The 14490-nt window shown below is 57.9% G+C and overlaps 5 protein-coding genes across 5 annotated transcripts; 1 reads left to right on the top strand and 4 right to left on the bottom strand.

Moving 5' to 3' along the window:
* GGTG_09913 (ubiquitin C-terminal hydrolase) lies at window positions 1-7711 on the bottom strand. The gene is made up of 5 exons (XM_009227772.1): window positions 5893-7711; window positions 5008-5829; window positions 4837-4943; window positions 4615-4777; window positions 1-4553 (listed from the first exon to the last, which is right to left on the bottom strand). The coding sequence occupies exons 1-5, from the start codon at window positions 6745-6747 to the stop codon at window positions 3468-3470; spliced, it is 3033 nt and encodes a 1010-aa protein (XP_009226036.1). The 5' UTR covers window positions 6748-7711; the 3' UTR covers window positions 1-3467.
* GGTG_09914 (hypothetical protein) lies at window positions 273-2515 on the top strand. The gene is made up of 2 exons (XM_009227773.1): window positions 273-490; window positions 578-2515. The coding sequence occupies exons 1-2, from the start codon at window positions 391-393 to the stop codon at window positions 2416-2418; spliced, it is 1941 nt and encodes a 646-aa protein (XP_009226037.1). The 5' UTR covers window positions 273-390; the 3' UTR covers window positions 2419-2515.
* GGTG_09912 (hypothetical protein) lies at window positions 7643-9225 on the bottom strand. Its single transcript, XM_009227771.1, has 3 exons — window positions 8538-9225; window positions 8338-8483; window positions 7643-8267 (listed from the first exon to the last, which is right to left on the bottom strand). The coding sequence occupies exons 1-3, from the start codon at window positions 8801-8803 to the stop codon at window positions 7957-7959; spliced, it is 723 nt and encodes a 240-aa protein (XP_009226035.1). The 5' UTR covers window positions 8804-9225; the 3' UTR covers window positions 7643-7956.
* A 755-nt stretch (window positions 9226-9980) lies between these two features.
* On the bottom strand, window positions 9981-11207 carry GGTG_09911 (glycosylphosphatidylinositol anchor biosynthesis protein 11). Its single transcript, XM_009227770.1, has 2 exons — window positions 10775-11207; window positions 9981-10689 (listed from the first exon to the last, which is right to left on the bottom strand). Exons 1-2 carry the CDS (start codon window positions 11177-11179, stop codon window positions 10297-10299), a joined length of 798 nt encoding a protein of 265 aa, XP_009226034.1. The 5' UTR covers window positions 11180-11207; the 3' UTR covers window positions 9981-10296.
* Window positions 11208-11446: 239 nt separating this feature from the next.
* Window positions 11447-13800, bottom strand: GGTG_09910 (hypothetical protein). The gene is made up of 2 exons (XM_009227769.1): window positions 12915-13800; window positions 11447-12850 (listed from the first exon to the last, which is right to left on the bottom strand). The coding sequence occupies exons 1-2, from the start codon at window positions 13545-13547 to the stop codon at window positions 11606-11608; spliced, it is 1878 nt and encodes a 625-aa protein (XP_009226033.1). The 5' UTR covers window positions 13548-13800; the 3' UTR covers window positions 11447-11605.
* Between the last annotated feature and the right edge of the window lie 690 nt (window positions 13801-14490).

Below are 14490 nucleotides of genomic sequence, written 5' to 3'. Positions count from 1 at the left end.
GACTAGTGCATACCCCTGGCCCCTGCCCTCGCTTCACGAGTGACCTCCCCACTGTAGATTATTTAACCCTCACACCTCCGTATGCGTTGCATAGGCAATTAAACAAACACCCCAGCTAAAGTGGGAGGCCGTTTGGCCAAATGGGGGGATTTTTTAAGCTTCCACCTTGCCATCCTCATCGCCACGTGCACTCAGCCATAGAAAAATCATGTGACCTGGCGGATCCCACCCGGCGGGTGCCAGGAAACGCGGTTAGGCACGGGCGGGCTCTGACGCGCTAGAACTGGCAGGGGTTTAGACCCGACGCAGCTCTCAGCCCCAAGAATGTAATGAAATCCGCATCACAGCCATTTCATCATCCCGGCCAAGGCAGGAAAGTCTCCAGAAGCGATGGGCTCTGGCGGGGATCCTGACAGAATTTTCGATCGAGCGGCCGTCTTGGATATTGTGGCAGCCGCTCTTGATCAGATTGATCGCGATGTCACCATCGGTAAAGCCCCTCCCTCTAAGGCCCCCTTCTTCGAGAGCTCCAGGGACCTGTTTACCCACAGAGTGCTGATACTGCTGCGAAATACAGACAGGGAAAACAGAGACAAGCAGCAAGACGCGCTGCAACGTGAGGTCCAAAGGCTTACGGCTCAAGTCGAGAGCCTCCAGCGCGAGCAGACTCGCTTGAAGGAGCAGCTTGCTTGCGCCCAAGCAGCCCCGCAAACCAACGACGCGGCCGATGTCGTAGCCAAAAGAGGTCGGCCAGACGGCCACCGAGATGCCCGCCAACCGCTTGGGGAGATGTCCTCGAATGCTACGACTCCACGCCACCATCCGCTAGAGAAATCAAAGTCTCACCATAGGTTGAGGGCAGAGAGGTCCACAACTCCCGGCCGCACGATGTCGCAAATCGTTGAAATGCTGGGTGAGGCGAAAAGGAGAGAGAGGGGGTGGATGGAGTACGCAGTGTATCTCGAAGAAAAGATGGGTTCCAGGGCTGGGAGCGGTGTCATCATCTGTCGAGGCCGACCAAAATTTGACGCTCCCCCCGGCGCCGGCAGAATATCATCCGAGCCAAGATCACCTACACGTGGTCTGCGGACGGGCGAGTCCCCGTCTGAGCCATCTCCAGCCCCTGAGAAGGGAGATGACAGCTCAGAACAAAACGCTACAGAGTACGAGACAGACGGCGCTAAGCCCGTCGAACTGCCACCTTATCCCAAACGCGGTGCAGCCGCAACAACCCGACAACATGCTGTTGTCAAGCATGAGCCATCGTCGGACGGCCCGGTGTTCGTTTCGGTGCGATCTGTTAAGAAACGGAGGCTACCAGACGGCATGGCTGGCTCGACTCCTGTCCGCAGACTGAAGGCCGAGGAAACTAGTTCTGATCCCGTTATGGGTGAGGTTGGCCACCGCTCACCCCAAGAGAGCATAGACCTTGACGAGAGCTTCAGGCCCGAGATGCCTACACCCAAGAAGCTCAGACTACTACCGCCTGCTCAGGACGGTACCGTGGCAAACGACGCGGACGAGATCCACAGTGATGGCTTTTCTCCCTCGCAAGGCGTTCCTTTCGGGTTCAAGCCTCTTGACAACCTCCTCGACGCCCCGTCATCCAACAGGAAAAGGCAAAAGCCACTCATTCCTCCGCAACAGGCTCGCTACGATGATGAAGGCGCAGGCGGATATCACGACCAAGAGCATGACAACAGCACAAGCCGTCAGCTGCCCCCTACCAGAGCCCCCAAGCCCGATATGTCAGATATGACCACCCCTAAAGCACCTCGTCCACAACAGGCGCAGACGCCAACCGGAGTGCTCATGGGCGAAGCAGCCACATCAAGGCCAGCTCTGGGGCTACGACGGCCTGAGAGGTCTAACGGGGGTCGGGGACCTATCCGCGATATCGCTTTGAACGATTTGAGGCTGGATGATTTCAGGCCCAATCCCAAGGCGACCGACGGTGTCTTCCACGCCTACAACGATGTAGTCCGGGGAAAAGCCGAGAGGGCAAGCCTCGCTGGCTGCACCGACCGCAACTGCCCCGGAGGGAAGGACTGGAGGGGTATGGCGGAGTCGGAACTGAAACGTGCGGGGCCATCCCTGGTCAGCAAGGCCGACAGTATGAAGCTGATGGAGCAATTCCTGGGCGACGACTGCTACAGGTTCGGGTCGATGTCACGCCCCGAGAGGGAAGCGGTCTGGATCGACGCCAGGACGTGGGAAATGTCGAACAAATATGGCCGATGCCGACACCGATTCCCACGGCCCCCGACCCCAGAACAGTACTGGAACACGGACTTCCCGAGCACCCAGGACCGAGCAAGGGACAAGGCCGAGGGCGAGAGGACTGAGCGCCTTATAATCGAACAGAGGTACAGAGAAGCTATGAGGAAGGACGGCAGGTGGTTGTTTAGAGACGAGTAGCGTGCCCAGGGCTGTAATGGGGCAAGACGTATGTATATAGTACCAAGACAGTGAATAGTATCCAGTCTCAAAGTAGACAACCTTTGATTTCTGTCAGCAGCTGCTCTTGATATCTGACTGCATTCTTTGTGTGTGAAAAAAACAGGGATATGGGCCGGGGATTCCAGAACACGACGTACGGTGTCACCCGTCGTTGCAAGAATGCACTTGTCCAGTCGGGAACCTGGAACCAAGAGAGTATAGATGGTGATTTGAATTGGCTGGACTTTTGTGTTTTGCAAGGCCACGATTCCTCTTGATGCTCGCGTGGCTGCCCGACGAGATCCTCCGTGCATGCGGACCCGACTTCACCCAGGGTGAGCCTGGCTTCCACCCGCCGATACATCAACCCCAGCTCATCCTACCTGTTTTTTTTTCCTTCTTCCTCGCCTCCAAGAAGAACTCCCTGGTTGGTTCCCGGCAACGGCTGTGCAGTCGCCATCCCCCCATTGCCCAACCGAGCCGTCTCCTGTACTCCGGTCCAATGACCCCATATCTTCTTCCCCAGAAAGGTCGACATTACGTTAGTAGGTACATAGGTTGCTAGGTGAAGAGGAAGACGGATGTGTAGGCGGTATAAAAATAAAAAGTAAAAAGCAAGGGGATATTTTTCGAGGCTTTTCCCACCCGCCGCCCCAGAGAACCGTTTTCCCATGTCCCGAGTCCGCCCGCGCTGACACAACGAACAAAAAAGAAAGCGTGAGAACCCGTGAGTTCGAGCTCTTCTGATAAGCCCGGGGACCGCAGGCACTCAAGCCTCCCCCAACATTCGATCAAAATCTTCTGTAAGTATGGCCCTCGTAAATGCCGGCCCAAGGTATACACCCGCCGTTCATCCACAACCCGCCCGTCACCTCTCACCGAGACGCCTGACGTCCCGAGTAACAGCACATGAGAGCCACAGGCTAGCCTCCCTTGCGCTCTCCCATAGTCGGGATGGGACTGATCCTCCGCCCGCGCCCGTTAGACAGGTTTGTCATAGCCCCAATGTCCATACCAGCGACGTCATCCTACACGCGCTGGTAAAACAAGAGGTACGCAACCTTGTTGTCCTTCACATTGTCCTTAGCTTGCCTGCCCTTGGCCGTGGCCGCCGAGGCTGCGTTTCCGTTGACAATGCTGCTCCACTTCTTGCCACCGCTAGCCGGCGTGCTCACCTGGTTCCAGCCGTCCTCGTCGCCCGTCTCATCGTCACCCATGCCGGCGAATCGGTTGGCGGGCGTCGATGTGGCAAAACCACCATCCTTACGGCCCGAAGACTCAGACAACTTGGACGGCTCTTCCTCAGCACCAGCCTCGGCGACATCCTCTGCGCGGATGCGGCGGATGACGGTGTCATCGAGCCGGACCCACTCACTCCCGTCCTGGCGTCGGACATCCACAGTGTAATGACCACCGCTGGCGTTCTTGCCATGGTGGTAAACAGCAGCAATCAGTCTGTACTTGGGCATGCCAGTCGAACTGTTGCGCTTGGCGCGAGACACGACCTCGCGAGGGATCTCGAGCTCCAGCGGATAGCCAATCTTCTTCCAGATCTTGACCGTGCCGTTGCCTTCGGCATCAAACTGGAAGCGCTTCAGGTGCAGAATCAGGACGGGCGGCAGCGACTCGATGAAAACCTGCTTGGTGGCCGTGACGTCCTTGCCCCGGGGCGAGCCGAAGTCTCCGCGGAGGCTCTCTGGGTTGGTCAGGTGGCGCAAAGCGTCCACGATGTTGCGGACTTGTGGAGCGCCGATGTCAAGCTGCAGGGGTTGGTAAGGCTCGAGAGTGACAGAATCCTTCAGGCCTGGGACGCGGAGCTCGGAACGGAGCTGTCCGCCAAAGATCTTGGTGATGGGCGACGAGGTGTCAGAGTGGCCGCTCGAGCGAGTGATGGCCGACCGCTGCTTTGGGCCAACCTCGAGCCAAACATTCGAGGCGTCCCCACTATCCAGGTTTGCAGAAGAAACGGACGCCGTTGGGGTCGGCAGCGAAGAATTCGGCGCCGTGGAGACGTTCGATGAGGGAGGCACTGCACGAAGAACATGAGCGCACTCGTCGTGAAGAGACTCGAGAAGGAACCCGAGGAACTCCTCGGCATCTTGTTGGTGGCCACGCTGTTTCGTGCTCTGTCAGCACCTGGGTAGATAAATGCCTTGTGAAGAAAGGGGAACTCACTCTCATGCTGGAGAAGCGTGGCAGTTTCTTGATTGCTTCGTAGACGAATTCGGGGATGAAGGGTTCGCCGTACTGCTCAAGCTCCTCGTTCTTCAGTCTGCGCCGCAGCTGATCGACCGAGACCGCCGAGTCGATGATCTTAAAGTCACGCAGAAATTCGATCCTGCCCCTGGCGTTAGCGAGCGGTCTTGACCGGGATCATGGGGGGGCGGCTTGACCTACATAGCATCAATAAGAGGCGTCTCGCTGTTGAAGCTATGGGCAACCTTTTTCCCAGCCTGCTCAAGGAAATCATAGAATGGAATGCAGAAAATCAGAACTTGAAGAACCTGTTGAGGCTGTCAGCAAAAGAGTAGTTTCCGAGTCTCAAGCGGACGTGGTGTTTCGACTCACAGAATTCATGTAGCACATGTTCCCCGTGTTGATGAGCCCCCTTGGCTCAAGGAACGCAACCTTGTCTCCGTTGCCAACCCGGTAAGCCCGTAGGGCCTCGGCCAGCGAGCTGTGGTTGGCCTGAGCAAAGCCAGAAACACCTGTGCTACGAGCCCCAGTCGCCGACTCAGTGCCGGCCGTTCCGTTGGGCACAGCCTGGGCAGAAGCCGAGGCGCCAGCAGCGGCTGCGGCCGACGAGGCAGCCTTGGAGAAAAGACCGGTCCAGAGAAGTGGGGCGGCGGGAGCAGGCGCAGGAGCGGGAGTCGACTCGACCTTCGGCTCCTCCGCAGCCTCGTTCTTGGGCGCCGCGGAGTCAGCAGGAACGGGCACTTTCTGCTCAGACTGTGGCTTGGGTGCGGGCTGCTTGGTGTCTTTTGGCGATGCCTTGGGTAGGGCAGGGATGATCGGAATCGCCGGGACGGCAGCACGGGCTGGAACCTTGATCGATTTGGTCGCCGTGGGGGTGCTAGCGGATGCGGTCGACGGAGCCGCTTTGACGGATGTCGGGGTGGTCGGGGATGTCGACGCTGTGGAAGGCTGTTCTTGGGTCGATGGGGTAGCAGAGCGGGCCGGGGGCTGCGTCGCAGTGCTCGCAGGTGACACCTTTGTCTGAGATTCCTCGACTGTCTCAGTCACAGTCCCTGCCGGGGTAGCCGCCAGCGTATTATCATCCTTGGAGGGCAGGCTCAGGGTCTGCTCCTCGTTTGCGAATGCTCTCCGCCGCCTCTTGATCCTGGTGGAGCGGGAGGGAAACGGATCTTCGGGATGAGTGAACCATGGGAGCTTGGGTTTGTCGTGTCAGCGCTAGGCTTGCGTATTCATTGAATCACTGATCATTATACTCACAGGAGGGCGGAACGGCGTCTTGGGCAGCGACAGTTTTACGTGCGGCTGCGGCTTCGGGCTCGGAGTGCGCTCGGCGGGGGCCTCAACGGTCTGAGGGGTTGGGGGTGTGGGAGGCGCGGGAGCCTGCGCCTGGGCAGATTCCGTTGAGGAGGGCGTGTTCGGCGTCTCCACGACAGGCGGAGCAGCACCGACAACGGCGGGCTTTATCGACGAAACAACTTGCGGATGCGACGGCGTTTGCTGCTGCGGAGAAGCCTGCCCGGGAACCTGTGGTGCAGGTGCCTGGGCAGGAGTCTGGTGAGGGGCACGGGGCGCGGGCTGCGGCGGCACGACAGGAGCGTGGCTGTGCGACGCAGCACGGGTGCTGGGCGGAGGCGTCTGGTAAGGGCTGGAGACGACGATGGGAGACTGCTGCTGGTTCCTGGCATAGACCTGCGGCTGGGGCTGAGGCTGGGGCTGCATGACGCCGGCGCCCATCATGTGGGCGTACTGATGCATGGTGGGCGGAGACCTGGCGTGGTAGTGCGGGTAGGGCATGTAGGCCTGGGAGGGCATGCTGGCGGCCGGGTACTGGGCGCCATTCTGGTAGGGAGGGGGGATCGGAGCGGCATGGGGGTAGACGTAGCCCGAGTAGTACCCCATCTGGTTGGCGTAGACCTGGTGGTTGAGCTGCTGCTGTTGCGGGTGCTGCTGGGGATGCTGGTGGTGATGGCCGCCGTAGTGCGACTGGTATGACGGCGGGCGGCCACCCCGGCGCGGCCCAGGCCCGCCGCCGCCGTGGCCAGGGCTCATGCCGACGCCAGCACCTCCGCCGCCATCCATGGCCTGCCCAGCCGGCAGATGACGGTTACTCATCCTGCCGGCCTGGGGTCCGTCGGGACGCAGTGGTGGCTCGCCGATGCGGAGCGACCACTGCAACTCGTCCCGGGCCGACTATCGGCGCGCAGGGCCGTGGTTCAGGGAGCGCGGGAGGGGCGTGGGTCGGACTGCGCCGTGCTGGGGCGCCTCGACTGGTGCTCTGGAAATGAGCGCTCGCAGCAGGAGTCCAGCGCGTGGGCGCAGCGTAGTCTGTCGGGCGCCTTGTTTGCCGGGGAATCGCTTGAGGCAGACAGCGAATGCTCTCGAGCCGACGGAGAAGGGAGGGACAGAGTCGTTGTGCAGCAAGCAAAAGGGCTGGAAGGAGCGGCGAGAAGGGGTGTGGGGGATAGCAGCGCCGACGCTCGCCCGTGCGAACGAAGACCAGACCAGACCTCAAGGCTGACTGGCAAGGTAGGTCGGGTTGGGTCAAGGTCGCCGAATTTCCTGCGCTGGCGAGATTTGGCTCGGGTTTTTCCTGGGTAAACGGAGGGAGCCCTTTGACTGGCTGCGTTCTAGTCGCAATTGGGTCAGCTAATGGGTTTGTGGCGCTTGGGCCAGGTGGTGGCTGGTGCCTCATGTGGTGTGGATTGACGACAAAGCTCCTGCCAACGTCCATGTTTTTGCCCAGTTGAAGGATTCAGTGCCACGGCGCAGAATTTATAGGGAGGCCACAAACCTCTTAGGGGATCGAGTTGGGTCCCCCTCCCTACCTTCTCCTGCAGCTATGCCATGCCAACTGCTGCATGCGATCGCACTGACAGGCTGAGGAGCAAACAGTGAGTTGAGGGCCGGTGACCCTCTCTGGCGCCCAACCCATCAGAGCCCTGTTTGACATGGCTGCAACACCATCCATGGCCCCGCGCCTGACGTCTGGCGGGCGCCTTTCTCAGAATCCAGTCTGTGACAACCTAACGCCCCGCCCTAGCTACTGGCTGTGGGATCATATAATATCCCCGCGCGCACTACCGACGAGACAGCACAGGGTTCTTATTGAAAGCTGTCTCAACTTGCGCTTTCAGCAACACCCAGATATCTCCATATCAAATCGAGGACGTGTGGTGGGCAGGCTAGATACTATCGGACTGCTGTCTATCACTGTAGCCGTCCATAAGTCCAGAGACATGGCGATAATCTCGGCCTCCCTAGCTCGAAAGCACCAAACAGAGGAAGACCCCCAGCACTACCATGGCTCCATTTTTCCTCACTCTACTGTGGTGCCTCGCGGGGTGGAATGAGGTTTCGTAGCGACAGATCGTAGACAACGTTCTCGACCTTCTTGACGTCGTATTTGACCCCATCGACACGCTTGCGGAGGATGTCGTTCTTGAGGTTTAGCAGCTGGAAGCCAGCATGCAGGTCGCGCACGAAGGAGCTGATGCGAACAGCCAGGTCTAGGTCACCCAGTGTGACCGCGTTGGTCGCCAGTCGGCTCAGCTCAGTCGTCAGATCCGTGAGCGCCAGAAGGTACTCCTCGATAGTGAGGTGGAACGCATCGCGGTCTTGGAGGTTCACGGGCACTGTTTTTCTGCTCGTCAGCCGCAGATCCGAAGCCATCTTGAGTAATAGGCATAGGGATGTGTTCTTTACCCTGAAATACAGCCCCGACCTCTTCCAGGCTCAAGAGCCTTCCAACCTCACCCGGCTTGGAGTCGGTGCCGAGGCCACCCAGAAACGCGCAAAGCACAACCGTGAAGATAGCGCCCTGGACATGGCGAGCCCACTTCCACTGGTACCTGTCGGGACGTCAGTGTTTATAGCTTCGACATCTCCCACCAGCGGGCACTCACTTGTAGTAGGGGTGCTGTGATGCCTCGATCGAGAGTTCTTCGGTCGTCGCCACCAAGTCGTCGATAGCAGACTGGAGCTGGGGCAGAAGACGGGTGGGGTACTCGGCCACCCGGGTCGAGTGAACGCGAGAGATGACGCCCTGGCTGTAAGCTACCTGGCGCTCCAACTTCTCGACGATCTCGCTCAGAGACTCGCGTGCCTTGGCATCCTGGTCTATCTGAGCTTTTAGCTGATCGATCAGGCTCTGATCGATCATTTGTGACATGTTGCGATCGTTGGCCTTGGAGTCCCCGTCCTTTCGTTCTTGTGGGAGGTATGTCGTAGGGCAGAAAGAACCCCGACCCAAAGGGTTTCCCGCGAGAAAATGTGAGCAGATTTTTCACTTTCGGAGCGAGGAAGCCAGGCGTTTGTTGGACAGCCCTTCCGTTTCCTACACAGCGCCTAAGCGACGGTACCACAGATTCAACAGGATACCCACAGAATGGTCGCTTCTACTCGCCACCGGATTACAGACATCACTGCGCATCCAATTCAGCTGCTTGCTGGGGCGTTATTTGCGGTCGCCACGATTGATGGTCATGGACAACAAGACAACATGCTGGAGAAGCGTGTGGCGCCAAAAGGGCAGAATCCAGGCCGCTTGTGTGGACCATGAGGGGAATTTCTTCTTCGCAGCCAGGGCAAGCCCTGACAACAATGAAAAAATTGTTCGCGTCACCTCGAGGCAGTGTAATACGAGGGACACTGTGAGGGAAACCATAGGCAAGCCCAGCGGGAATCCCTCGAATGGCAAAAATAAGAATAATCATTTGATTCTGGTCAAGTAGACCAGTTTCAGAGATTAAACTGAAAAGAACAGATACTACACTTGATCTAAGCCAAAAGGCAAAGAGAGCTAAAGAAGAAAGAAGGAAAACAAGCAAAGGAGAGGCGGGAGGGCGCCCTTATATAGGTCGAGAAACTGGCCCGTGCGCACAGAGTTTCGCATGGTCCGTGCTGCTAGCTGTTGACATTTCTCTGACACCGCCCGCTCGATTGGGCACCGCCAATTCTTTCTGCCGTCCTAAAGCACGTGAGCCACCTGAGCCGGCTGGGGGCCACAGGAGCAAGCTGTCCCAGGTGGTCTTGGCCGAGCGAAACCAAGTGCCAAATTAGACGGGCACCAAGTATTGTAGGATTCTTGCAGATGCCCACTTGAATATTCACGATCTCGTTGGCATGCAGGCAAGGTCCATCGTGCTTAGACGCCAAAGTTGAAGTTCATGCCACCAGATAGATTCATCTACAGTGGGAGGACAAAAGTACCGCTCGCTACATATTAAACGCTGCCACTATAACCGGCTATAAAAAAGGAAATAAATAAAATAAAAATTACAGTAAATATAAAAATAACTTAGGTTTTATATTGGAGAAATAATTCTTTAATATATATATATATTGTAGGGCGCTGGTATTCCTTGCACAATTTGGCGGTGAATTTTTTTTTTTGTTTTGGAAAAACGAGCGGTACTTTTGTCCCCCGGGTGTACCTATGCTCCGACGCTGAGAAATTCTAGTGCCATGTACATTCGATACATAGAGGGTTCGTCCCCATTCACGAACAGCCTGTGTTCAGGAGCAAAAACCTGCGTGGGCTAAGCAGCCTACTACCGTCACAAAAGACCATGGCGCAGGTTGGCCCTGTCGCATGCAGCAATGACCTTGTTTATGCCTTTCGAGGGGCTCACAGGCGCCCGCGCCGTAGTACCATATCCCCCTTCAAAATCTCCTCCCTTTCAGTACAGTCCTACCAGCGTAAGATCCGATGGTGTAGCCTGCATAGACGCCGGCGAGGACGGTGACGGGCCAGCGCTGCCAGTCACGATCCCAGTCGAGCGGGATGGGCACAGCGCCGAGCCAGGCGCCAAGAAACGCGCCCGCGAGCGCACCGACCGACTCATCAAAGGGCGCCCGAAGCCCGACAAGGGCGCGCCAGGCGGCGGCATCGACGCCGCGCGTGTAGAAGAGAGGGAAGAGGGCGAGAATCGAGAGGTGCGCGGCGCAGAGGAATGTGTGTGGTACGTGGGTGAGAAAGGGTGCGCCGAAGAGCACCATGGTGGCGTGCAGAGGTGGCGTCGCGATCAGGGTGAGGAGGAGTGAGAGGAGAGCGGCCTATGCGCGACGAGCCTATGGTCAGCATGTATTTTCGCCAAACTATGCTCTGTAGGGAGCATGGAGCCGGAGTAGGCAGCCATACCATTATGATGTTCGGCTCACTGCCGGCGGGGCCAGCCTTCTTCTTCTCGCCTGGGCGCGTCTTGCGCTGCGACCTCGAGGAGCCGGCGACAGGCAGGAAGAGGACAGCGTAGGCGACTTGGATAATGACCATTATGGGGAGCATGGAGCGCCCCATGGTGGCCACGGGATCCTGCACCAGCTGGCTGAAGAACACGGCGAAGATCTGGATCTGCAGCGCCGGTATGGACGCCGCTACGTAGCCGAGGGGCCCGCTGGCCGCATCGTGGGAGGAGCCAACGCCGACGCTGGAGCTTGAGCTGGTCGCTGTCGCTGCTGGCGCGACTAGGGCGGCCGCTGAGCCGTCCTTCTTCGACTTCGCTTCGGGGGCGGATGGCGACATGGTGACGGGGTCTCTCAGAGGCATGGGGAAAGTAAGAAGCCCCAACCTGGGCAGATCCAAAGCTCAAGCTGGGCGCGGGCAGATTTCGTTTCGGGAGCCTGCGCAACTTGTCCAATTGGGAATCGTGTCGGCATTTGCCGATTAGCTAAGTCGGCGCGAGTCAGTCTGTCAGCGTTCAGGGGTGTCTCCCTCAAATATTTACCCCTGAATTGAAGCTGCTCACATCATTGCAGAACACCCGACATCAGCGGACCGGGATGGACAGCAAATATGAATCAGATACCTCGATAGCAATGTAAACGCGTGCTCATATTCATTCGTTACGAGATTAGTGTTCCGTTCTTCAACCCCAACTGCGCCGCCGCATATGCATGAAGCCTAGATAATGTCGCTAAACGTGCAAAAGAAATCAACCGCCTTGCCATCTGCCGCCCAATATGCGCCTGGCTGCTATGCCTGGAGAACCGTAGTCTCTTCCATATAAAGGTCATAGACCCCGTTGCCAACATACGTGTCCCGGTATATCCACAACGTTTTGCCCTTGCCTTTGATCTCGGTTTTCATCCCTGAGCCCTGCAGCTCGTTGGCCATGGTTTCAATGGCCACTTTGACCATGGACTTGAGTACCTGTGCCTCCACGATGGGGCCGCCCTTGGGGATGACGACCTTGTGCGAGAGAAAGACGCAGGTGATGCCAAGAACCAACAGACCCAGCGACACGGCCCCAAAGATGAGGTGGATATAATTCCAATGCTCAATCTTGAGCCTGACGCCAATCTCGGGCTGCTTTCCCGGCACGAGGATGCCGGTGTTGGACTCGGCTGCGGCCCCAATCACGCCAATGGCGAACCTAGACATGATCAAGGCCAAGGCCTGTGAATTTCCAGCCCTGGCCTCCCCAAAGAACGACCCGGCCGGGTACACCTGCGCCTGGACCGGCAGCTGGGCCGACCTGGGCTGGTTGGTCGCCGTGTCACCCGTCACGGATGCGAATCCCTGCAGGGCGATCGCGGCCGCCGCCAGGCGCGCCATCTCGCTGCCGACCTCCTCCTCCGGCCTCGTGGCCTTCTCCACCTCGCCGACCGCGGTCGTGCAGTTGTACCACCACGACTCCTGCTCGCTGGCCTCGAAGACGGTGACGTAGCTGCACCGCGGGCCGCAGTTTGTTCGCGTATCGGTTATGAAGGTGCTTTGCTCAAGTCCGCCGCGTACTGGCAGGGCGACGGTCAGATTGCGCGTTGCCGAGACCTGCACTGTTATGATTGACTGCGTGCCGTCGCCGCCCGCGACAACCTTGAAGCTGTCGCAGACCGTGTTGACCTGCAGCCGCCGCTCGGTGGTGACGGTGATGGGGATCCTGTCCGTGTTGTTGACACTTCTGGGGTTAATTTCGTGGAATATGTAGTTGCAAAGAGGAGGATCGATTGAGCAGAAGAACATGGGGTTGTCCGAACCCCACATGCTGGCTGGCTCGGGGAACGAATTGTTGTTGACGGACGTCTTGTACGACTGTGAGACGACACCCAGGTTATAGGCAGCGTATTGCCTGGCTGCCAGGACGGTGCCGGCAGGCGCTGCTGTGTCGAGGGTGTCAAGTCTCGGAATAAACACCTCGCCATCGCGCAGCAAGGCCTTTTCTTCGTTGTTATCGATAGAAAAGCAGAGATTGACAGATGCCAGCCCGACTTGGGCCGCCTGTTGAATAGCCTCGTTAGCAGAAGAAAGAGAGACCGACACAAGCCGTGACAATGCTGCTTACCAGGGCGACCAGGAGCCACGAGACGGCGACTGCCAAGAGGGATGGCCTCTTGGAGCTCAGAATGAGCATTGTCACGCGGCTAAGGCTGTGGGCATGGAGAATGTTCTTAACCTTTTGGGCCGATCTGTGCCTGCGGCTCAAGATCCACCACCTCAGATCCGACACGACGCCGTTCATGATGCTGACCGTCATAAGAGCCAGCCCGATAGACAGGCCAGTAATGAGGGCGTTAAACATACGCTTCTTAGTCTTGGTGAGTACGTCCAAGCTTGAAAACGTGATGAGGACGGTGTAAATAGAGGCTATGAGAACCACTATCACAAACCACCTGCTGAGCAGGCCCATCACGGCCTTCTTTCGGGACGACCTCTTGGCTGGGAAGCCTTTGAACTGGCGAGTCGATGGGCTGGACTGGCGGGAGATATGGGTGAAGGCCGACTCGTTTTGCCGCTGCTGCTCGTCCTGGTACTTCTGCGGTTGCGGTTGCGGTTGCGGTTGCCTGCTACCCTCGTAGCCCTGGGGCTCGGGAGGAGGCATTGGCATGGAAGTGGAATTCATGGCTGCTGGTGTTCTTGGGCTCAGAGGTATGCCTGAGCGACCTTCACCCCCATCTAACGGGGAATAGGGGCCCATCAGTCAACTGTTGGGAGGTTGGTCAGGCGTTGAAGTCAATGCCAAAATATCGAGCAAAATGGAGGACAAAATCACAGCGATACGGACGGGGGAACCAAGTATAAGACGGCAACCGGATGGGTACAAATGCAAGGCGGATGGGGCAGATCAAGAATAAACCTGTTAGGCTATAATAGAAGACCTGCTCGGTGGCTGATGTCTGTGTTATTTTTTGGCCCTCACGACTGACTCGGCCCCTTTTGGCGCAGTGGGCGCCACTCCCTCGGGAGGGGGCCACTTCTCGAGAGCCATGCGCCCCCTTGTCTCAAAACTTTAACCCATTAAGGCCATGAGTCAATGGGCCGAAGACAGGGGAGGTCTGTCCCTGAAAGATGAGCCGCGAATCCAGCCTGGCCGACCCGAGTGCACCGACCGACTGCCCGGATTGGCGACGGGAGCCGAGCAAGGGACAAAAGATAGCAAGGCGGGGAACGGAATCCGCGGATAGGAAAATGCTCAGGTCGCCATGTCGATGTGTGTGTATCGCTTGCCCCTGTCGGGGAAGTGTGGTGTGCTAGGTGCTAGCATAATGCCACCAGACGAGTGGGATCTATGCGTTTGAATTCTCAACATCGTGTACTTCAACCGCGTGCTTGCTGCTCGCATTCCATTATATTTTCCAACTTGTATCCGTCCAGGTGCCTTGGACACGGCAGCATCGAAAGCTGATATCCCCATCTCAATACGCCCTCCTGTGCTATTCCGAGCGCACAGCCCGCCCCACCCCCTAGCAACGATCACAGTCCAGTCCCGGTCGTTTCATGCACTTATTTTAGAAGGATGGTCGTACGCACAGATCGGGCCCAGATCTCGTATCACTTGGCACGAACTGTCAGCGGCGGACCGGCCGGTTTGGCTTTAGAGAGAAGTATACTGTGTAGGTATTGCAGGACTGTTCTTCTGA

The sequence above is a fragment of the Gaeumannomyces tritici genome (genome assembly GCF_000145635.1).
Source record: "Gaeumannomyces tritici R3-111a-1 unplaced genomic scaffold supercont2.5, whole genome shotgun sequence".
NCBI classification, from domain to species: Eukaryota; Fungi; Ascomycota; class Sordariomycetes; order Magnaporthales; family Magnaporthaceae; genus Gaeumannomyces; species Gaeumannomyces tritici.
This window is presented reverse-complemented; position numbering and strand designations above follow the sequence as displayed.